We start from the raw sequence: 25,479 nt of genomic DNA on the forward strand, positions 1-25,479 counted from the left end.
TACATTCCACATTCCATATTCAACAACTATGGGACATCTCAAATTTGGATTAACTGTGTCCACAATTAAGGACAACTAAGGCTGTCAGTTAGCACACATGTAAAATGACTGCTTTTACTGGAGGTAGTGTGTGCAGAGGTGATTCCAGAAAGCTGAGGCAGGAGGATCACAAGTTGGAGGTCCACCCATACTTCTCAAAAAACAAACAGTTTCTGCCATCACCTACCCTAAATAAAGTGTGATGCCTTTAAACAGGAAGGGAGAGAGTGAGGAAACACACTTACCTTTGATAAAGCATTCTGAATGAATTATCCTTACTGAAGGTCTGGCTATCTGAATGCATCGCAATCCTCTCTGGTATCCACCCAGTCAGTGCATGCAAATCAATATTCTGAAATATAAACACAATTCAGAACTGTCAGTGTTTTTAGGCTGCTAATAAATTCCCAGGAGAGCTACTGATTTGGCATAATGATCTTGAAGATAAAGTGGCTTTTCTGCTTTCTGAACTTGAGAATTCTTTAAGAAAGATCTATGTGTATGGGTGTTTTGCCCGCCATGTGTGTCTGTGCACCACTTGTGTGCCTGGTGCCCATGGAGACCAGAACAGGCATCAGATCCTCTTGAACAGGAATTACAGACAGTTGGGAGCTGGCATGTTGGAAGCTGGGAACAGAACTCAGGTCTTCTACAAAAGCAACAGGAGTTCTTAAGTGCTAAGCCATCTATCCAGCCTCATAAAAAGACTTTTTTTTTATTGGTAGATATAAGAAGACTCAAAATGCAATATAAGAGATTGCTATGATGACAAGTTATTTATCACACAGTAAGTTTTTACAATCAGTCAGTTCTAGCATGTTACATACACTCCTACTCTTTCTTTCTCTAAGTTGAATAAAAAGGCAATCACCTAGGTAAGCATGATGGAGGCAGAGGCAAATAAATCTCTGTGAGTTCAAGGCCAGCCTGCTCTATATAGCCAGTTTCAGGACAGCCAGGGCTACATAAAGAAACAGCATCTCAAACAAACAAACAAAAAAAGGGGCAATTAATTACAAAACTAAACTAAAAGCATCTGAAAAAACATAACTGAATGTGCGGGTTGGGAAGTAAAACTGTTAATATCAATATAAATATGACCTTTCCATTCACTGCCTTGCATTGTAAGATCCTGAAGAATGACTTTTAAACTTTAAAATATATTAGGTAGCATAAGTGTGTGTCTGTAACACATATCCATGACTTACTGAGTTGGATCCTGGGAAATCATATCCTCCCATAACTTTCATGTATGCTTTCTCTATAAGTGATACCCATAATTCACTTTTATTGTTGGAATAAGAACACAACAATTCTCCTTTATGATCAACAGGTAACTGATCATCAATTATCACCTGCAGAAAGAGAACATTAACTTCATTAGGTGAAACAATCTTTAAATCTCAATTTAAAAAAAAACCAACTTTATATCAACAACAGCCACAATGTACCTATTATTAAGATAATGACAGCTTTATAAAATGCTTACCATTTTAATACAATGTCTTTATTCAGTCTTACAAGCTAATCTCACTGACAAGAAAGCCAATAATTACACACAAGAGATGTGTATGTGTGTGTATATATATATTATATATATATACATATATATTATATATACATATATATTATATATACATATATATTATATATACATATATATCAAGATTATTAGGGATTCTAGAATGTATACTATATTTAAAATTACAAAAGAGCCTTCCTATTTTTGGTATATCTTTATAAAAAGATTTATACTATATATGATTGTACCAGTAGAATATTCTAACTAAAAAATACATTTAAATAACTGAGCAAGCAATACCACAAAGATTTGGTATCTAATTAATACCAAAAATGACTTGGGAAAAAAAAAGAAGAAAATGATTTGGAAGACATGGGGCTAAAATAAGAGTTCTAATCTGAAAATAGTACAAAGATTATTACTTCAAAACTTTTTGAAACAAGCTATGTAGCCCAGGCTGGCCTCTAACTAGCTATCCTCCAGTCTCAGCCTCCTGAGTCCTAGGTATAGGTATGTGCCTATGTGCCACCATGCTCAACACTGAAAGGGTCTTTTAAACAAGAGGTTACTATCTTTCTCAAAATTGTTTATTTAGTTTTTAAGTAATCAAAGTAATTCTAAAGTGTTCCCAAACAATAGCATCAGCATTAGGATTAGCACTGAGACTGTTAAAAAGGCAAGTTCTGGCCTCATCCCAGATCTGCTAAATGAGAAAGTAAACCAGGGCTGGAGATACAGACCTATAGTCTAAGCTACTCCAAAGGCTGAGGCAGGCATCAGGGTATCACTATGTAGTCTTGGATGGCATGAACTCACTATGTAGACCAGGATGGACTCAAGAGATCTATCTGCCTGCCTTTGTCTCCTGAATGCTGGGAGTAAAGTTATGTACCACCAACCTCTTATTAATTTATAATTTTTAAAAAAACATTATTATTATCTGTGAATGTGCATGATGCATGGACATGTGTGGAAGGATATGTCACAGCAGGAGTGAAGGCACTCAAGTCCCCTTCCACATTTACATTCCAAGAATTGAACTCATCCATTAGGTTTGCAAGGGAAGTGCCTTTACCCATGAAACAATTTGGCTGATCCCCATTTCCTTTTAATTAAAAGAATTAAAGAGACTTTCCATTGTTCTCAAGGTGAGGCAAAAGCATTACAGGTTTGAGGCAAGAATGGGATACATTAACCACACCCTGTCAGAAAAAGGAAGCAAAACAAAAATTTAGATCAGATTAAAAATTATTAATCATTAACAATTCTTTTAGAACTCTGCATAAGGTATTTGAAAACCAATTTTTAAAAAAGACTTTAGTGCAGTGACTCATACCTGTAGCTCCAGCTATTCATGAGGATCACTTGAGACCAACTGAAGACAATTTGAGCAAAACAATTAAATCTATAAGAAAATATTTTTATGGGGCTATAAAGACAGCTCAGTGGTTAAGAACACTTGCTGCTCCTCAAGAGGCCAGAGTTCAGCTCCTAGTACCCATATCTTACAAGGACCTATAATTTCTAGTCCCAGGCACCTGCACACATGTAATGCATGCACACAAATATACACAAATTTAAAAAGTCTTGAAAAATTTTATACTTGTTTTATTTTTAATTACTAACAAATGATTCTATTAGTAGTAGTATATACAATATATCACATATTCAAATCAAACCAATTGACTTTTAAAATCTTTACACAGTCAACTTTTCTTAGCTTGTTTCCCTCAAGATTCAAGGGTGAAGAGATAAACAAAGAAGAGATGGAAGTAGGGAATGGGAAGGAAAAAGATATTCACCTTTCTTGGGACACCATTGAGGTGAAGTTTTACCATATACTTTCCACAGGGATTGTACTCTGGTTCTCCATCCTTATTCTGTGGATAAATTATGCTTTGGAAAGAAAAAAATAAGTATTAAAATACCAATGTTAATATTCAGCATCAACTAATATATAAAATTTTATATTACATTTAAACATAAGCCATTCACTGATATTTTCTTCCAAACTTTATAAAAAATAAACAGACTATTTTATTTTAATATTTTAAACATTGCTTGGTTTTGGTTTTCCTTTTGAGATAGGGTCTCATTATGTAGCCAAGCTGATCTTGAACTCATAAGCTTCCTGCTTCAACCTACCAAATGTACCACCATTCCCAACTTAAGGAAATATCTTCTAAAATCATAAACTAGAGCATAAATCTTCACAATATTCTGCGTTAGGGTCTTACATACTTCAGGCTGGCTTCTAACTATATAGCAGAGGAGGGTTTTGAACTTCTGATCTTCCAGCTTCCACCTCCAGAATGGCGGGATGATAGGTGTACTCCATTATGATAAGTTTAAACAGTATTGAGGATTGAACCCAGGGCCCCGTGTACTAGGCAAGCACTTTATTAACTGAGCTACAGTCTATAGTACTCAATTTTTAACTACAAGTTTTAACAAATCACATATTGAATAAATATATTTTAAGCCAGTTAAAATTATCTTTTATCATTGGTTTTAAAAAGATCATTTCAATAAATATAATTAAAGCACGTAGCACCATTCTAATAAGGCTACACAAAATTAAAAGTATATAATGAATTCTAGAGAGATGACTCAGCACTTAAAAAGTACTTCTCGTCTTTGCAAAGGACCTGGGATCTGTTGCTAGCATCCACACGGTGGCTAATACCCATTTTAACTCCAGATCCAGGTGATCCAAAACCATCTAATTTCAAAGGGCACCAGACAATTTTTGTGTAGAGAGTAAAGACACAACACATATGATCATACAATTAATAAATTACAAAGTTGCACAAAAGGCATGTGGTGCACAGATATACATGCAAGCAAAACATCTATCCATACACATTTTAAATTTTTTTTAAATTATACAATGAGATATTTTAAGAATTTTCATTACCAATTTTCTTTTAAAAGTGTGCACCAAATCAAGCACATTCCAAATTGTTTATTTATATGGCAAATAAATGAAACTAAGCACTGCCTGATTTATCGTTTATTCTTAGGACAAGCTAAATGAGAGCATGGTTATAATTATACTGAGTGCTTTTAAGCTTAATATAATTTTCAAAAACTGAACAAAACTCAAACATTTCAATACAATTTAAAGCTGTTATAGTCAACAGAAATGCATGCCATTTTATATTTTCCTGTAGCCATATTAAAAGTTAAAGATGAAAATCATTTAATTTCAACACTAGGGAGGCAGAAGCAGGTAAATCTTTGTTAAGTTTGAGGCCAGTCAGGCGACATAAAGACCATGTCTCCAAAAACAAACAAAAAAGTTAAAAATCAGATTAATTCTGTAATATTTTTTGCTTAATCCAATTATGATTCCAACAAATACTCAACACTTAAAGAAATATTTTCCAATTCTACAATTTGTATGTTAAGTTTTCAAAATCTCATGGACCTCTTGCACTTGCCACCCATCTTAACCTATTCCAAGTGTTCAATAACCAGTGGCTAACTTTCTGTACAGTTAAAATTACCAAGTATAAATAGGACATGGTTTCTACCTTGATTACATCAATTTCTAAACAAATTCCACATACATTATTTTGCAACGTATGTACATGTTCTTTAGATGAACTTCTAACATTCAGGAATCATCTATTTAACCCACAGAAGGGTCATAATAATCTAGTGATATACCCTCTCCACTACTACATGCATATGGTCTAAGCCTTAAATTTTCAGTTAAGTAACAATTATATGAAGGACAAACACAAAAATTTACCTGGTAATCAACTTCTTATTGAATCGTCTCTCATAAGCTGCACTGATGGCCAATGATGCCACAAAGGAACAATCTGATACTATTGTCTGTTAATAAGAGCATATTCTTTCATTCATGTAACCAGCATTTGTACAATATTTATACATTACATCTACCACTTTAGCTTTTATATTAAATATCTTGATTAATATTCAAATAGAAAAATAGAACTGTCATGTTACTAACTCATATATTTTATTCAAACAAATCCTAGAAAAAGTATCGCAATGAATACTTTTAGGTTTGTGGTGTATTATATACTTTTATGGGGTGGTGTATTAGTGTAAGCATGTACACGTAGGTATATATGCAGGCCCAAGGTCAATGATAAGGATTGTTCCATTCAATCACTTTCTACCTTTTACTTTTAAAATATACGTGTATGTGTGTCTGTGTTTATTTTCAATTATGTATCTCTGTATGTGTCTATTTGGGGCTATATGTGCACATGGAGTGTGGAAACTCAAGGAAAACAAAAGAGAACATTGCAGGCTTATGAGCTCCAATATCATGCAGTGGGAACCAAACTTATCCACCCTTTACTTTTTGAGAGGGTCTTTCACTGAACTTGAAGCTTCCCAATTCAAGTAGGCTGGCTGGCCAGATAACATCAGAGATCACTTATCTGCATCACCAAGGCGGGGTGTTACAGTAGCACACAGTCATCCTTTTCCTTTTTAAAAAAAATTTTTTTTTTTGATTTTCGAGACAGGGTTTCTCTGTAGCTTTTGGTTCCTGTCCTAGAACTAGCTCTTCTAGACCAGGCTGGCCTCGAACTCACAGAGATCCGCCTGCCTCTGCCTCCAGAGTGCTGGGATTAAAGGCGTGCGCCACCACCGCCCAGTTTACATAAAAATCTTTAAAAAGGCCGGGCAGTGGTGGCGCACGCCTTTAATCCCAGCACTCGGGAGGCAGAGGAAGGCAGATCTCTGTGAGTTCGAGGCCAGCCTGGTCTACAAGAGCTAGTTCCAGGACAGGCACCAAAGCTACAGAGAAACCCTGTCTCAAAACACCAAAAAAAAAAAAAGATAATAATAATAATAAATAATAAAAAATTTTATGTGTATGGGTGTTCAGTCTGCATATAATTCTGTGAACCACATGTTTGCCCACTGACCAAAAAAATTAGAAGGCATTCAATCCCCTGGGACTAGAGTTACAAACAGGTATGAGCTTCCATGTAGGTGCTGGAAATTGAACCTTGGTCCTCTGGAGGAGCAGCCAGTGTTCTTACCCACTAAGCCATCTCCATCCCCTCCTGAATTCTTATGTGTTTCTGAGGATGCAAATTCAAGTCTTTATGCTTATGCAGCAGGGACTTCCCTAGCCTCCAAGAGTTAAATACTTAAATAATTAAGTATAAAATTTCCTTGGCAAGTATAAAATTCAATTCTCAAGTTTCACACCTACAAATGCAAAAATCTATACTTGGGGCTTGGGTTGTAGCTTAGTTATACAGTGATTGCCTAGCACGCACTAGATCCCAAATTCAATTCCCATTATTGGAAAAAAATCTGTAATTGCTCAGAACAGTTTCTCGTATTATTTTCTCAATGTTAAAGACAGAATGCACAGATTGCACTAGGCATGGTGGCACACACCGTGATCTCAGCTACTTGGGAGGCTGATGTTGGAGATCACTGAATTTAAGGCCAGCTCAGGCAACAGAGCAAGATGCTATCTCAGAAGAAAAAAAATAACAAATTTTCGGTCTCATTTTGAGATTTATCTTGTCATGTAGCCCAGACTGGTCTCAAACTTACTATGTAGCCCACGACAGCATTAAACCATGAGAGCTGAGATTATAGGTATGTGCTACCAAATCAAGCTGGAAATAATAATGTGAAGGATGAGAAAATTTTGCAATTATACTCATGCATCTAAATATATACAATCTAATAAAAATCAAATCTAAATTCAAATTTCCTTAGAGTACCAATTTTCTTAAACATTATACAAAATAAATGTTTACCTGCTTTATACTAAAACTGGATACAGTGTATATCATTGTAGGGTTGTTGGTGAGATCTTCTGGTCGTACCCACTTAGAAAATGTTGTTTTTTGTTTAGGTGATAATGGAAGCTTGCCCCATCTATCACTGAGGAAACAATAAAAGTTAAAAGAATATATTAATTTTTAAAGATGACTTGAGTGGGAATGAGACCTCCTTTTTGACATAGATATCATACAGCTACACTTCTGCCTTCCTAAAATAATCAGTCAGATCTGGCTCTTTACACTTAACCTTGAAATCAGTCAACCTGGGGCTGGAGAGATGGCTCAGAGGTTAAGAGCAGTGCCTGCTCTTCCAAAGGTCCTGAGTTCAATTCCCAGCAACCACATGGTGGCTCACAACCATCTGTAATGAGGTCTGGTGCCCTCTTCTGGCCTACAGTCATACACACAGACAGAACATTGTATACTAAATAAATAAATATTAAAAAAAAAAAGAAATCAGTCAAACTGAACACCTTCTCCAGTTTAAAAAAATAAAAGTGAAGACAGAAGCTTATATTTACTTAGAAATATGGTATAGACACTTACCATAGTTATGATGGTCAGGAAACTCAGCAATAAAATGAAGTCATTAACAATACACACTGACCCACTGAGGACCTAGGAAGCTACCAGCTCCTTCCCTTGCTCTTGAAAGGGCAGAGAGACCAGCAAGTTTACTAAACAGTGACTTTGTGCCAAGCATAACGCCAATATGCTTTATATATTATTCTCCACTTAAATGCTCAAAATAACTATTCAGTTAAGAACTTTTTAGAAAAGCACAAACTGGTTGGTTACCAAGGTCATGAAGCTAAGAAGTGACAACCGAATCCAAGCATGTGGTACCACATCCACCGTGTCACCCACTACACTGTACTCACTCTGTGCTGTAGGATCTCTTTAAAGCTGACATAAAACCTGAATAAAAACCACCTACCTCCCCAAACCCCAAGTCTTCACCTTCCTACACCAATGGCAACATGGGTCTCTTTGGATTTCAAAAGATTTTGCGGTAATGTGTAATATGCAAACTAAAACAAATTTGTGTAGTTCTTTTATCCAAGAATGTTGATGAGTATTAGATTAGAAGATTTTGTGCTCAAGTATGACCTGAAAACTTAAAGTACTAGTTTCTTCACTGTAGGTAGAACACCTCTAGACTTTTATGAGCCCATGTTGTTGCAAATCTCTTAGATAGAAACAACTGCCTACAACACTGCTTAAAAACGTTTTGTTGTTTTTACATTTTGAGAAGTGGTCTTGAACTTATGACCACCCTACCTCTGCCCTCAGGGCGCTGTGACTGCAGGTGTGCCGTCACACCTGGACTCTCAAACATTCTGATCATCACCTCACAGAACCTCTGCTGTTCAGGTAACACTTTAGCTAGAACCTGTGTAATGTCAGGAGCCGAGTATAAATAGAGACAGGGCTCAGTAAACTTAGGAGTTTAAAGGACAGCAATCACAAACTCGTAAGGAAGAAAATCAAAACTAATTCAAGCCTATAATTTTATTTATTGTTCATCCATTATTAGTCTTCCATATAACAGATACTAGAGAATAAACTGAAGAAAGGTTCCACGGTATTTGTTCTCTCAAATCACTGTTAGTGATTAAAGTCAGTGTTAAACACATTTCTTTTCTTAGACTCATAAGGGTACTAAAAGTATTTTATAAACTACAATGCTTATGATTTAAAGGTTAACATATCACCAGAATAAAAAAAATTTAAATCAGTCTCTAAATCATTGGTTCTCAATCTGCAGGTCATAACCAATTTGGGGGAGTCCCATATAAGACATACTGCATATCAGTTATTTACATTACATTTCATAAAAGTAGCAATATTACATTTATAAAGTAACAACGAAATAATTTTATGGTTGGGAGGTCACCACAACATGAGAAAGGGCCACAGCATTAGAAAGGTTGAGAACCACTGCTCTAAATTATGTTAAATTATGAAGCCTTTTTCCTGTCAATCTGTTAAATAAATTTAAATTTTTACATTTTTTCTTATAATTATTCTCTATGTAAAATAATTTAGATGACAAAAGTGGGAAAATACTGCCACTTAGTCAATTTTAGTATTTATCTATTCTTCAAATAGATAATATAATTCAATATATTATAATCTTAAATATAATTCACTCAGTAAGTAAATCTTGAGTATTTACTATAAAGAGATATTATAGAAATTAAAAAAAAAAGAAAAAACAGATATTGTGCTAGATACAGGATAGAATTTAGTTAAATAGACAAGATCTCTGTCCTTACAAAGCTTATAGTTTCCAGATGGGGACATGTATTAAGCAAGTAATTATCAAAAAAAGAAAAAGTGGAGGGGGAACTTCTAACTATGGAATTTAGAAATCCCAATTTAGGAATACTAATTCCTAAACTGAGGGAGCTTTGTCGATGGCCATACCACCCTGAACACATTGATCTCCTGCAAATTAAAAGAGATTTTGTATTTCATGTTTTACTTTTTCAATCATATTACTAAATTGTCTCAACTTTTCTATATTTTTCTTTTGGACATTCTCGCATGAGAGATGTGATTTAATTTGCTACATTTAAACTGAAAACACAAATTTATATCTCCTTAAATATAATCATACTCTAGTGTAAATACATATATATATATAGCACATACTAGAGTGATTTACTCTAATAATTCACAATTATAGTATCTTTTGTGTAGGTATTTGAGTGTATCTCTAAACACTTAGATTACTTTCTGGGGTTTTTTCTACAGTGATCCAATCATTAACTAGACAAATGGTTGCTCAGTATTTACACTGTACCAAGTATTATATTTATTATATTAAGCACTATGTTTATAATGTTAGGTTAAAAAAAATCCCCTTGAGCCCACAACCAAGCCAATTAAGATCAATGTGATATAATGGTTCTCTATCATCGTACTCTATTAAACTGACAACTTCATGTTGCTCAGATCTTTATTTCAACCTCTTTATCTTCCCACCTCTTTCCCAAAAGTACTCCTCTTTTCCAACCAACTTTGTATATAAAATTTAACTTCAAGGCTATGAATTAAATTGAACTTCAGAGTATTGGAAATAAAAGTTAAATGTGCTTACTTACCAAAAAGGCATTGGATAAGCAAAACGTTCCCTCAGATCAACACTCATGAAAGGAACATATTCTATACCATTTATTTTTGATGTTGTCCTATAAGGCACAAGAAAAAGATCTAAGTTTTCAAATCTATCTTATAAATCACCAATTTTAGTTAAACTCTAAGTTTAAAATACAATAGCATCTCAGTCTTTTAGCTAGTACCGAAGGAAAAGTTTCTTTTCCTTTTTATTTTGGTTTTTTCAAGACAGGGTTTCTCTGTGTTGCTTTGGAGACTGTTCTGGAACGAGCTCTTGTAGACCAGGCTGGCATCGAACTCACAGAGATCCCCTGCCTCTACCTCCTAAGTGCTGGGATTAAAGGTGTGCACTAACACCGCCCGTCTCTGGTATTTCTCTTATCAAAACCATCCTAATAAAGATCTGAAAACTATGAAGTTGTCAATTTAATATAGTACCATACTTTGTCATTGAAATTTTTCCTTCATTGCACAGCATGGCGGCATATGCCTTTAATACCAGCACTCAGGAGGCAGAGGCAGGCAGATCTCTATAAGTTCGAGGCCAGCCTCATCTACAAGAGCTAGCTCCAGGACAGCTAGGGATGTTAACACAGAGAAATCCTGTTTCGAAAAACCAAGAGAGAGAGAGAGAGAGAGAGAGAGAGAGAGAGAGAGAGAGAGAGAGAGACCAGAGTATAACTGTTATAATTCAATTCATTTTAATAAGAACGTTCTTTTAAAATTAACTTCCTAGACTTGGGACAAAGACAAGTCTAACCTAAGGCCAAAGAAAAAAAGCAATAACTTAGTTATTTGGGGATTTAAAAAACAAGCTGGGCAATGGTGGTACAGGCTTTAATCCCAGACAAATCTATGAGTTCAGGCCCAACCTGGTCTACAGAGTAAATTCCAGGGCAGCCAGGGCTACAAAGAGAAACCCTGTCTAGAAAAACTAAAAGGCAACCAAACTAACCAACTAACTAAAAGACACAATAAACTCTTAAAAATGTGATCTTTCTATCTTCTGGCTATCAGAACATGGATGGGTCCTGAAAGAAGAAAGTGGCATAGAAAGAGCTATGATCTGTCAACAAATTCGGTGAGATTTGTAGAAGTTCTGCATGTTTTATGTTGGGGGGGTGGGGTTGTCTGTTGTTGTTGAACTAAGATAGGGCTTTGCTATATAACCCAGGCTATCAGGCTGGCCTCGAACTCAAAAATTCTTGCACTGGAATCTCAAGGGCTGGAATTGCAGCACGTGCCACCAGGTTTAGTAGCTACTTCTTTCTTATGCATCTGCTGTTTTTTTCTTTCCTTTTTTTTTTTTTTTTAAGAGTAGTTGTAGTCTTTGGGTAATATACTCAGTGAACCTGAAGATTAATGTAGTCAGGAATGGATACAATAACTGTTGGGACAGTGTATACTCATTTCTTTTTTTGTTTGTTTGTTTTTTTCGAGACAAGTTTCTCTGTAGCTTTGGAGCCTGTCCTGGAACTAGGTCTTGTAGACCAGGCTGGCCTCGAATTCACAGAGATACACCTGCCTCTGCCTTCTGAGTGCTGGGATTAAAGGCGTGCGCCACCATCGCCCAGCACTCATTTTCACTTGTATGAAGGACAGTTGTGTTTTAAATGAGTTGTTTTGTTAAAGTGTGGAACTTCAAATGTGTAGTATATATAAAAGTAGTATATAGATTCTGAGTAGCCAAAATGATGAATTCTCACTGTACTGGCTAACCTCCACTGAGAAAATGCCTCCATAGGATCAGGCTGTAGGCAAGCCTATAGGGCATTTTCTTAGTGATTGACTGGGGAACACCAGTTCATTCTGAGTGCCATCCCTGGGCTGGTGGCCCTGCATTCTATAAAAAACAGGCTGAGCAAGCCATGAGGAGCAACCCAGTAAGCTGCACCCCTCCATGGCATCTATATCAGCTCCTGCCTCGCTTGAGTTCCTGACTTCCTTTGATGATGGACAGTGATGTGGAAGCATAGTAAACCCTTCCGTCCCTAAAATGCTTAGGTCATGGTGTTTTATCATAGCAATAACAACCCTAATTAAGACACTCAGTAACTTAAAGCCTCATCTTTAAAAGGACCCTTTTGTTGTTGTTTTGTTTACATACTATTTTTATTAGGCAAAGGAAGCAAACTAAGAGATGTGTAATGGAAATCTTCAGGAAGAAAGGAAGATGCTCTGGAAGGCTGTGACCAAGGAGGGAACACTGTTCCTTTCAGCTCAATCTCTGAAAACTTAAAATTAACATCTAAATGACCTGCCCAACTCAAGAACCATCAGCTGGCTCAGAGATTTATCCTCTTTCACCTGATCAACTGGTTCAGAAGACAGTAAAGGATCTCTACATTATCGAGGGTCTTGCTGTTACTGTTTTTTGTTGTTGTTGTTGTTTGTTTGTTTTGTTTCAGGCAGGGTTTCCTTTGCAGTCCAGGCTGGCCTTGAACCTGAATTTATAAGTATCCCTTCTCCAGAGTGCTGGGATTACAGGCAAGTTCTATGTCAAGCTCAGGCTTTGAATTTTTAATAGCCCCCAAGACTGCTTTCAAATACACAGAGCTGTCTGTCTAGATCAGAAGTCTATGAACATTTTCTGTAAAGATTGACATTATACTCAGTTTAGGTTTTATGAAGTGGTCTCTGTCATAATTCTGTTTTCAGAATTTAAGAGTTTTTTTTAAACTCTTAAAAAGTGAAAAGTAGCCAGGCGGTGGTGCACATCTTTAATCTCAGCACTCAGAGGGCAGAGGCAGGCAGATCTATGTGAGTTCTAAGCCAGCCTGGTCTATAGAGAGAGCTCCAGGACAGCCAGAGCTATACAGAGAAACCCTGTCTTGAAAAAAACCAAACAAATTAAAGGATTCATAACTCCAGACTTTTGTTTGCTGGCTATTTCAAAGTAACCCTCCATCCCCGTGAGACTTGTGGTTACAAAGATACACAGAAAATGAGCAGCCTGCCATAACTGCTATGTAATTATTCATGTAATTCCGAATAAAATGGTCTGCACTGGTTATTTTAAAGTTTTCATTACCCTGAGTCATGAGTGGATTTACCTGAGTACTTCTATTTCTTCTGCTGTGTATCTCTGTCCTTGGGCGTCACATGACTGTGGACTTATAAATGGCTGAGGCTTTTCAAGGAAAGGATTAGGTCCCAGAGGAAAATGTGTTCTTACTGGGGCAGTCTTCACTTTCATATTTGTTGATTTGAGTTTGCAAAATGGCTTTGTCAAAGGTTCACTCAATGCTTCTGCTCTAAAACAGAAGCACAGAAGAATTGTTCTAGTTTTTTTCTTACATTTATGCTTTTGCCTTTTATGAGACAGGGTTTCAATAAAGAGACTGGCCTCAAACTTGCCATGTAGCAATCTGGCCTTGAAGCCCTGATCCTCCTGCCTCTACCTCTTGGGTATTTCATTTAAACTTACAGGACACAAAACTTATTTTAAGTTAGTAAAGCATCCTAATGTAAAATCAGTTCATAAAATCCTTACATACTAACCAAAATATCTCCATGTAAGCTACTGCACATATTTTGTAAGCAATACTTAAATGAACATTTTATTTATTATATGCAAGGTAAAGGGTGTATAATAATGTATAAATCATATCCTTAAAAGATTTTGTGGATAAAAAAGATAACTGTCAAAACGACAGATGCCAGGACAGAAGAGTTTCATGCAAATGAATACACAAAAGAAATAATAGCCCTAGTCACCAAGAAAAGAGGGTGAATGGAGGGAAGGGCACTGAGACTTAATGCTTGAGTCTTAGAGAACTTCCTCTGCAGTTAAGAACACGCAGTAGTACCAAACAGCAGAGCAAGCGATGGTAATATCAAAGGATGGATACAGACCCCGTCAAAACTACAAGTGAGAGACAGCAGGAGACGAGGTGAGAGGAAAATAAAAACTGATTGACAGGGGGCATCACATGACATGCAAGGGGCTATTGACTGTTCTGTCAAAGAACTAACAAGCTAAAAACGTTTTTCACCTAAGATCCACATATGAGCTTCATGAATCTTATAACACTCCAAAATTATATGCCAAGAACACTAGACATACATTTTCCTAGAAGAAGGTCCTTAATCTTCCTTCAGCAGATCCTCAAAGGACCCTCTAAATGATACCTCGCCCTACCTACCTTCACCTAGGATGGACTCAGAAATACTGGATGGCTTATCTACACAAGAATAAAAACCAACTATGATTAGAGCTGATAAAAGAAATCATGATGGAGAAGGCTACCATGCCTGGTGAACACGGTGATTCCCATGTCATGAAAACTGGAGAAGGCAACTGTGTCAAGTGCTCCTACTTCATGAGTTTGGGTAAACAAACTAAAGCTTCACTGATGAAGCAGAGAAGGGATAAGCTATTCTGCAATGAAAGGACTAGAACATAGCTACAGGTAAAGCTTCAAACTAAGAATTTCGAAAATTCACATTCTAGAAATAGATGAAATTTCTACTCCTTTCCTTTACAAGAAAGTTTTCTACCTCAGCTATTGAAAGAGGCAGCATTATTCACTTACACAGATCCATTCATTCACCAAATACATGCTGAACACATCTACATTAGGCATTCTGCAGGGTGCTCACTTAAGCAGTGAACAAAATAGGCAACTCTGTCTTCACAAGTTTCCACTTAGGGAATAAAGGTTGAATGTAACACAGACATCAACAAAAAATACAACAAACTGGTCTTTTTGTATATTCCACAATGCGGTAATAACAATGGAAAAGAATATTGAAACAAGCAGAGCAATCAGAATGAAAGTGTTGGAAGAAATTTAAATTCAACTTTAAATAAAATGTTTCTAGCAAGCCTCAGGACACAAGCTTAAGATGAAGGCAACACATACAGTTTGATGTTGGGATGAATGTAAGGCCATTCTCAATGTCTATCTTTTAATAGCAACTCTGGATGACTTTCTGAAAAGGCTGTTTTGGAAGTCTGATATTATACAACACAGAGAAAGGATTCCATCTGAAATATGACTGCGGGGAGCTGGGAATATGGTTCAGTGGTAGAATGAATACCATGCACGAGATCCTGGATTCAGGCCACAAGACTACCATAGACACTCAGAAACAGGGCAATAAAACAAACCAATTATCACAGTTAATTCTCTAAATAAGCAAAAACTAAAAGACTTCTTGACTAATGAATAGGCTACTTATTTGGTCTGAAGCACTAAGTCTCAGCTTATGGACGAACATTTAGACCTCTACCACACATTTAAGATGTTATGATTAAAAAAAAAAAGAGCACAATTCATGCTGTCCATTGATAAGAACTTAAGTGACAAAACTCACCTATCTAGTGCCTGTCGAGCCAACTGTTTCAATTTATTTTGCAGAGTCTTATCAGCAGTTTCATAAGACTTAAGAGAAAGAGAGACATTCTAAAGCATAGTTCTTTAATTTGCTTAATCCATATTTCTATGCAAAATTAAATATATTTCTTGAAATTATGAGTAAATAATAACAACATTTTATTTCTGTCTTTAAAGGTTATCACTTAAAACCATATTGAGCATTTTGTCACATTTCTGTAGACCATGTGAACTAGACCATAAATGTGTAAACATGGACCATGGGAAGGCTGCGCAGGAGGAACCAGGGAGACCAGCACTTATCTATGTTCTCCAGGGTTGTAGAAATCAAGGTGGGTGGTTTTTCTGACCACAATAGCCTGCCAAAAAGCTTCCATGTGGAAGACAATGGGAACATCCTCTACTACATTACCTCATCCTCCTCCTAAATGCATGGTACTCTTAAGTACTAGATGCCCCTTGAAGCTGAGCATCTCAATCAAGGTCCATTAGGGAGTACTAAGAGCCACTCAGCACATAGATTTTTTTGTTTTGGTTTGGTTTTTTTTTGGTTTTTCGAGACAGGGTTTCTCTGTGGCTTTGGAGCCTGTCCTGGAACTAGCTCTGTAGACCAGGCTGGTCTCGAACTCACAGAGATCCACCTGCCTCTGCCTCCTGAGTGCTGGGATTAAAGGCGTGCGCCACCATCGCCCGGCTAGCACATAGATTTTATATCGCAAGTTAATGAAGCTCTCCCAAACTACTACTTTATTTTTTACTGTATGAAATTGAAAAAAGTTTATGCTAAATTTACAGATTCATGATAGTGAATCCTTCTTATAGTAGTCTTAGTTACATGATAACCTTAAACAGTTTAAATATAATAATAAGCAAATATAATGTTTTAAAAGCAATTGCTTAGTGATTCAGTAGCAGCAAAACTTTCATAAGGTATAAAACTCTATTATTAGTGATCTACTCAACATTTTCAATGAAGATTAAATTAGCTTTATTCATAACAATAGAATGTAGGGGTTCCTTCAAATTAAATTCGTAAGTAAGAGAAGCAATTTCCTAACATAATTCCATCAAGTTTAACTCATAGCTATACCTACGGTTTTTAGACAGAGATCCACAGCTTCTGTATACAATTCTATGGCATCTTCCACATTTCCCTTTTCATCCTCATCAAAGGCTTGCGTAACAAGAAAATGGGCACGCTCCAGATCCAACTGATGTTTTGATTTCAAAGGATCAGCACTCTTTGACTGAACTAGTACAGAATAAAAAAACATGTAGAAAGATTATTTAAATGTAGCCAGGGAATACCAATATTTTAATATATTTAAGACATTCCTTACTAAATTTTACATCCCTCATTTAAAAGATTTAGCAAGCTATACAACAAAAATCTTTTAAAAGAGGAATAATTTCTCCTTTCTCTCTCTAATCTTAAGTCCCCTGGCCAAGCCCAATTGTTCAGACATCAGAGACAGGGTATTAGAAATGCTTTATTGAAAATTTCCCTGAATTTTTTTCTACTAGCACTCCCTTCATTAAAATAAAAAGCAAAACAAAGGAGAGTCTTCCTCATATCCTTCTCCCTCCACATGAACAAAGTAAAAACTTAGAAAATGCTAACTATTAAGAAACATATAGGGCTGGGGGCATAGCTCAGGGGCAGAACAAACTTGCTTCACAGTATGCCCTGGGCTCTATGGCTACTACCAGAAAAGGAAAAGCGGAAGAAGAGGTGAAAAGGAAAAGAAAGGAAAAGAGGAGGAGAAACGAAAAGAGGAGAAGGAAAAGGAAGAGGAAGAAGGGATGAGATGGGGGAGAAGTAGTAATCATCATATTTTAAGGTAATTTTTTAGTACATAGTACAGATAATACTAGACCATGACGATAAGTTCCTGCTCTGCTTTTCTTATCCATCTGAGTCCAGAAGAAGCCATCGTGCTTTTACGGGAATTGGTTTTTGTGTGTGTTTGTGTTTTGTTTGAAAGATGTGCTTATGTCCACGGGTGTTTTTCCTGCATGTACATCTGTACACTCGATCATGCCTGGTGCCCTTGAGGTCAGAAGAGGGTATAAGATTCCTAGAAAGTGGAGTTACAGACAGTTGTGAATCACCATGTGGGTCCTCTGCAAGAACAAGTACTCTTAACTCCTCAGCCATCTCTCCAGTCTACAGCACATGTGTAGATGCTCAACATCATTACTCCTCAAAGCAATGCACATCAAAACTCAATGAGATATAATCCATCAGTATGGCTAAATATAAAAGTCATTAACAAGGCAATACTGGAGGCAGAGCTCTGTAATCCCAGCACTTGGAAGGTGGAGACAGGGGTATCAGAGTTTGAAGCTGGGCAGCAAGGTCTAGTCTTTAAAAAAAAAAAAAAAGGCGTTGCAGAGCTATGGATATTGCTCAGTGGCAAGGCACTTGTTTAGCATATATCAGGCAATTCCCAGCACTCTCCACATACACAGAAAAGAGGAGAGGGAGAGAGAGCTTGTATATAAGAGTAAGAACATAAGGGAACTAAGAAACTGAAACCAGCTATGCTGCTGGTGGAACAGTAAGCATAAAATATGCAGCCATTTTATACCTGAGTGTACACAGTCCACTATGCACAGAATTACATAGTACCTGAACGTGCACAGCATTACTCACAATAGACAAAAGGAAGAAAACCCAAATATTTACCACTTGATAAATGGGCATACAAATTGTAGTATGTTAATACAATGGACTACTATCTAGCCATGAAAAGGAATAAAGTACTGATATATCCTATTGCTGTGGAATAATCTTTTTGTACACTGTGAAGAAGTGTCACTCTGGTCGATTAATAAAAAGCTGAACAACCAATAACTAGGCAGGATTTCCTGGCACAGAGGATGCTGGGAAGAAGGGTAGAAATGCAAGGAGACACAGAAGTAGCAGGAAAGCAGTATGGGCAATACGTAAATGATGTAAATAAGCCTCAAGACAGCACACAGATTAATAGAAATGGGTTACGTTATAAGAGCTAGCCAAAAACAAGCTATTGGCTGAGGTTTCATAATTAATAATAAGTCTCCGTGTTGAGATTTGGGAGCTGTCTGGCAGGACAGAGAATGACTAGCTACATCCTATAACATGAATAAACCTTAGAAACATTAAGCTCAGTGAAAGAAGCCAAATGACAAAAGAGTAATTAAGAGATTAGTGTTATTCTTCTGTAAGAGAGAATCACATTCATAGTATCAATTTTAGAATTTACTTTCCAGGATCAAATGCAATTTGTTTTTGTTCTGCATTGTTGCTATATTGCTCAGGCTGGCCTTACATTCATAGACTCAAATGATCCTTCTGCTTAAGCCTCCTGAGTACTGGGACTGCAGGCTCATACCGCTACACCAGTTTAAAAGCAATTTTTAAAATTTTAAAATATAACACAAACTAGGGAGATATTTCCTAATTCTCTAGGGAAAAAAATTGTATTTTTTTCACAATTGTTGGAAGAACTTGAAGAATTTAGAGATCACTGACTGGAATGAATATAACAGCCCATGGACTAAGAAGATGAAAATTCCCTCAGTTACTAGTTCCTACTCCTAAGCTAGTATTATCACACCTTCTTTTCCTTCTAGATAAGTCTATGTTCACATTTGGCTAATATGTTTCAGAAAGAGTTTCTAAAACATTGCAATGTTCTTATTTTTAGATCTCCACATCTGGCTGCTTAGGGCTTCCTGGGGGCTCTTGTACCACCCACCCATTTACCATTCAGCTCAAACATCAATTCAGTACATCACTGTTGAAATAAACTAAAATATCTATAGAGAGAATAGGGAAATCATGGAAATAATCCTGAAGGATTATTTTATGAACTTTAAAAATAATTTTCTTGGGGCTGGAAAGATGGCTCAGCAGTTAAGAACATTTACTGTTATTAAAATAATAATTATTAAAATAATTTTCTTGGAAAACAGTATATGAAATAATGTGAATCATTTTTTAAACAAGGCAATTACATTTAAGAGCATCATTTATTGGCTGGGAAAATGAAATTCTTTTTAATCATGCAGCAGGTCCTATGGCCCTTCACCCCATGTTAAGAAGGAAACCCAGAACCTAAAGCATGCTAAATAGGTCTCCTAGCTGAGCCACTCCCAGAGCTTCCAACAAGATATTCTGAATGCAGCGATTAGTGTAACGTTCTGTCAAACAATTCCTATAATTCAGGCAACTTCTGGACACCACTGTTAAGCAGCCTATCAACTTTTAAGAAGACTGTCGTAACAGGGAATCAAAAGCAGATCACACAGACTTCATCCTAATTATATGCTTATAACTGCTCACTCATTCCACTGAGGAGGGATGGACAGTAACAGAACCCATCTAAAACGAAATCCTGAGTAGTCGAAAGAGATAAAAGATTTAAAAATCATCCTGAAGACAAATATTTTCTTCTTTTTTTCAGTTTTTGAGACATAGTTTCTCTGTTAGCCTTGGCTGTCCTAGAACTTGCTCTGTAGACCAGGCTAGCCTGGAACTCACAGAGATCCACTTGCTTCTGCCTCCCAAGTACCAGGATTAAATGCGTGCACCACCACCACCCAGTGAGATGAATATATTTCTAAGCCAAAGGTTAGCAATATTTTTTCTTTTCTACCCATATGAACACAAACCCTTTTTCACTAACAAAACTGACCACTAAGCTAATAAATACGTCTCTTGTGGCACCTGCTAAGCTGTTCATAAAGCTAAATACAAGCTGCTCCAGGTCTTTGCTTACATGTTTTCCTTCCAAGGTGTAGCATAAAAACAAAAAACAAAACAACAAAAAAAAAAACCAGTTCACTCAAGGTAGAAGACACTGAGAGAAAAGTCTGAGAATCTACTGCCTACTGCTGAAGTCTTTAAACAGTAAGAACAATTTGTGTCCTAACTTTAGTGTCAGAACTAACACTTTATTTTTTTTTAAAACTTTTTTTTCCCAAATTATTTTATTATTTATTATGTATACAATATTCTCTTTGTGTGTATGCCTGCAAGCCAGAAGACTCCATTACAGATGGTTGTGAGCCACCATGTGGTTGCTGGGAATTGAACTCAGGACCTTTGGAAGAGCAGGCAACGCTCTTAACCTCTGAGCCATCTCTCCAGCCCAGAACTAACACTTTAAAACAGGTTCTGACATGGTATTCACTGCAACTCTGTCAATGATAAATTCAATGTGGAGAATTTACTATCGAGAATTTACTATCTCTACAGCTAGAGAAAATTAGGAAAGTGTGCTCTACATAGGTCTCAGCATTTTTCTTACTTCCCTATCATGATTTCTTAAATCTCTTTAGGAGATTCTTCTCAGTGAACAGAAAGAGCGAGTGTCAAGATCTAAGATGAAACTAGGCAGTGGCACACACCTTTAGTCCCAGCACTCAGGAGACAAGGACAGGTGGGTCTCTGTGGTTTCCAGGCCATCCTGGTCTACAGAGTGAGTTTCAGGACAGCTAGGAGCTACACAGAGAAACCATGTCTCGAAAAAGATCCAAGATGAAGAGGAAAGACAAATACAGGAGTAATGTGGCATCTTTTGACTAACCTGCAGAGTGCAGAGCTTGGACTCTTTCCAGATATTCACTGATCTTTTCTTGGATCCGTTCTAGGCTGGATCCTGCCATCTCAGCATAAATTAAGGCTTGTGCAGCTTCCTTAAAAAATAATAATAATATAAAGAATTCAAAAGACTTTCACAATACAAATTTTAATTACTACTTTCTAATTTTCTAGTCATTTCATAACAAAACAAAAGCATCTACAAATTCTTTTTATACAGCAAGTAAGTTAAAAAGTTTAGTATCTTTCTTTCCATTTTCAATATCCTTTTTATATTCTGCTTAAAATTGAAGAACCCAATTACTAAACATTTCTTCAGAATAGTTGTGACTTACATGTTTTCTGTGTTCCTTATGTGTAAACTGTATACTCTGAAAAGACACACTGAGTGACTTACATGTTTTCTGTGTTCCTTATGTGTAAACTGTATACTCTGAAAAGATACTGAATGACTTACATGTTTTCTGTGTTTTTTTTATGTGTAATCTGTACAACTGTGGAAAGGCACACCGAGTCTTAAAAGCATGAAAACAGATGTAGGGCTTAGCTATGTACAGCAGTTGCCTGGCATGTGGAAGGAAGGCACTGTGTTCAATATCCAGAACCATCAAAACCAAAACCAAATAAGTAAAACCATCACCAAAACAAATTATCAATTAAAAAAGTCTTAAACTGTAAAGGTTAAAAGTCTCACAGTAGAATATAAACATAAAGTAGATTTCAGTTTTATAAAACAAACTTAAGAAAGCCTAATTTGCCTTCCAGTTTTCCCTAACTTCCATAGTCAGTTGTACTATGGCTAGCAAGGGAGAGAGAGCTTCTACTTTTCCCATCACTGTTCTAAGGTAAACTGTGTGCTATAATCAGCTTCACTTTGCAAACCAGATTTTAAACAGAAACTGTTTAACTGAATCCTACAAAGTCAGTAAATGAAGTTTACAACCCATGAGAAATTCAACCATAAAAGCCAGATGGGGTAGAAAACATTTCTTCAGGGTCCATAAAGCAGGTATTTCAAGGGAGAAAAAATAATTTTCCATCCAAACATTAAATATCTAATCTTATATATTTATCATAATTATTAAAATACATTAAACTTCAATGAACTGAACCCCTTGTATATAAATTAAATAGTAACCTGAAAATAGTTTACCCTTCACATTAAGTAGTGATTTTCAAATAATCACCTTGCTTTCTAAAAAGTCAAATAACTATCAATCTTATTTTACTCATTTCACTTATATTCAAAAGTGAAAACATAATCAGGGGCAAAGTTCAAACCCCCCCCCCCCCCTAATTAAAGACACAGTTTCACTATGTAACTTTGGTTAGCCTGGAAACTGAGATGAAGACCAGGCTAGCCTTAAACTTACAGAGACCCACCAGTCTCTACCTCCCAAGTGCTGGGGACTACGCGTGGGTAAAAGGACTCTGGATCTCTCTCCCTCTGTCCCCTGACCAACCCTGCCGTCCCCCCAACACACACACACACACACACACACACACACACACACACACACAGGGTCTCATACGCCCTAAGCTGATCCTCCTGACTCCAGTTTTTATGAAGCACTGGAGAGCCACAGCCATCCTCAAAGGATTTTAATTCTTAAATTACAACTTCTTCTAAAAGAAAATGGCTCAATAGTTTCTTTTGTTTTAAAAAAAAGCTATTTTTATATTGTACTATTGGGTTTTGTTTTTGAGACAAAGTCTTACAATGTAGTCCAAGCTGGCCTGAACAGAGTGATCCTCTTACCTCTTGGTCCTGAGTGCTGGGATTACAAGCAAATAAGCAGGTGCTACTCCATTAGGCTATGTGGCAGTGTTTCACTGGTTTAGTAGTTGGGAAGTAGTTTCACAAAACTAAAACGGAATTTTCTTTTTAGGAACTCTCAACTGGTAGTCAGGCATGCTGGCACATTCCTGAAATCTCAGCACTGGGGAGGCTACGGCAAGGAGAGGACCAGCCTCCACTATAGAGCTAGATCCCAAAGAGAGAGGGTCACTGACACACAGACACACATACAGACGGACGGGGACGGACGGATACACGGATACACAGACACACACACACACAGGGGTTGTAAAATCTAAAACTAGAAAATTTGAAATGAATGATCCTAAAACACACCAAAAGTCTCTAAGTGTACAGTATATCTTAAAATAAAATCAATAAAATATTAAGGGAAAGCAAACCATGCTTTATTGATAGCACATATGCGGCGGCGGGAGTGGGGGGGGGTGGGGGGTGGGGGGGTTACTACCACTGTATAATCAAGAATGCCTACATCATGAAGCTGTAACTGGAGGGGTGTGTTTGCAAACCCTCAGGATAAGCTGCGGAAACGCATGATCCTTTGGTTTAGCTATTGTACTCCCAGTCATTCATCCAAAAGAAGAATATCACAAATGCCCAAAAATTTAGCTCTAAGGAACCCGCATCATTACATTGCTAGACCACAACCAAACTACGGAATAGGCTGCAAGTGTGGTTATCTAGAACAATGCAGAAGTGAGGTGTCAAAATAGTATAAATGATAGGATTCAAGTTTCGGAGTGAAAAATCTGTGTACACAAACGTTTAGGAAACAACCATTAACATATACATCAAATGCTGGTAAGAGATGAATTTCTTTTCTAATTTACATTTTCCTTTCTACATCGAACATGCCCTCTTGGCATATTATGACAGATCATCCACGGCTGGCCACACAACAGGGCCAAGGTACAGCGAAGAGGCCGTCCGCTCCCCGCCCGCCGCCTGCCGAGCCGAGGGCATCTGCCAGCTAGACCGCGGCCTGGGTAGCAGGACCCCGCCCCTCCGCCTCGGGCTCCGCCAGCGCTCGCTCCGGGGAGCCGGCCCGAGCCCTCCCGACGCCTGGCCTCACCTTGTAGTAGAACACCGCCTCAGAGTAGCGGCCTTCGTGGTCGCGCTGCACCGCCAGCCGCGCGAACTGCACGGCGTCCCGCTCCAGCGCCGTCGCGTCCATGGCGCCCAGGCCCCACGCCGGAGGAGGCAGACAAGCCCTGACGCCGGCCCCCGCCGCCCGCAGACGTTGCGGGCGGAGCGGTGAAGTTGACTTTCGAGGGCGGAGGAAGGGAAGACGGAGCCTCTATTCCCTCAGACCGGCCAGGACGCCTGCTAGCGCTGAACAGCTTCGCTTCGGAGCCCTCGCGGCCGCCCCTCTTCACATCTACCCCTCCTCGCTCCGCCCACTGGCGGCATTGCGCAGGCGCACTCGGCCCCAAGGCGCTCCCTCCGGAGAGGGCGGGGCTCAAGGCACCGCAGGTGGGCGGGGCCTAAACGGTGTTCCGTGGGATTGGGCGAGAAGAAGCAGGTGCCAGGTCGACGCCGAGGGCTTCTCTACGCCGGCCGCCTAGGAGAGGCGGCCACGCAGGTGAGGGTGTTCCAGACGGTTCCGGTTTTGCTTAAAAGGAGCATGCGCTTGAGAGCCTTTCATCCACTAAGTGTCTGGTAGGCAGAAAGAAACAATCAGCACCTCCCGTCGCCAACTGGATTAATTAGGATAAATCAGAGATATGAAGTGAGGCTAGGACGTGCTCTTGAGATGGTCTGTTGCGTGATCTTGAGATTGTGTTCATTTTCACAAACTAAAACATGACCTTATATGACGCCCCAAGGTACACCTAAGTGTGGTAGTGTTTGAATTGTCTACGAACCAGATGATGTATTTTTACTTGTATCTTTAGACAGGTTTAACGTTGTAATTAAATGTGATATTTTAATTGCCTTCTTCTGTTCTATTAAAAGTTTGAATTCAGCGATGATAAAAAAATAAATAGGGGAGTCTAGAACTTGGGTGAAATTCAAAATTCATGCTGCGTCAAAGTAGCAGGTCTTGACAAAATTATATACTGTAGTATGATTCTACTAATAAGAAACGTTAGAACAGCAAATGGTAACACACGCCAGGAAGCCAGCATTCTGGAGGTTGAGGTAAGGGGACTAGCCCAGCACATTTTACACAGTGAAAACCCTTGAACAACCCCAGGAAGCATATATCTGTCATAGTGCAATGCTTCTCCATCAAACACGAACACACGTCA

General features: G+C 37.7%; 1 protein-coding gene across 2 annotated transcripts in view; it reads right to left on the bottom strand.

The window, feature by feature from the left end:
• Positions 1–24,615, bottom strand: part of Capn7 (calpain 7) — a 39,264-nt gene extending 14,649 nt beyond the window's left edge. For both annotated transcript variants that reach the window (XM_041662906.1, XM_041662905.1), the window contains exons 1-11: positions 24,300–24,615; positions 21,395–21,503; positions 16,913–17,070; positions 15,799–15,866; positions 13,533–13,733; positions 10,467–10,553; positions 7,330–7,456; positions 5,319–5,404; positions 3,364–3,457; positions 1,248–1,394; positions 285–391 (exon numbers count right to left, since the gene is read on the bottom strand). In XM_041662906.1, the coding sequence (XP_041518840.1) occupies positions 285–391; positions 1,248–1,394; positions 3,364–3,457; positions 5,319–5,404; positions 7,330–7,456; positions 10,467–10,553; positions 13,533–13,733; positions 15,799–15,866; positions 16,913–17,070; positions 21,395–21,503; positions 24,300–24,401 (1,286 nt within the window). In that variant the 5' untranslated portion in view covers positions 24,402–24,615. The remainder of the gene's footprint in view (positions 1–284; positions 392–1,247; positions 1,395–3,363; positions 3,458–5,318; positions 5,405–7,329; positions 7,457–10,466; positions 10,554–13,532; positions 13,734–15,798; positions 15,867–16,912; positions 17,071–21,394; positions 21,504–24,299) is intronic.
• Between the last annotated feature and the right edge of the window lie 864 nt (positions 24,616–25,479).

This window comes from Microtus oregoni, unplaced genomic scaffold, assembly GCF_018167655.1.
Source record: "Microtus oregoni isolate MIOR12 unplaced genomic scaffold, Mior012 000013F_ref0000133, whole genome shotgun sequence".
NCBI classification, from domain to species: Eukaryota; Metazoa; Chordata; class Mammalia; order Rodentia; family Cricetidae; genus Microtus; species Microtus oregoni.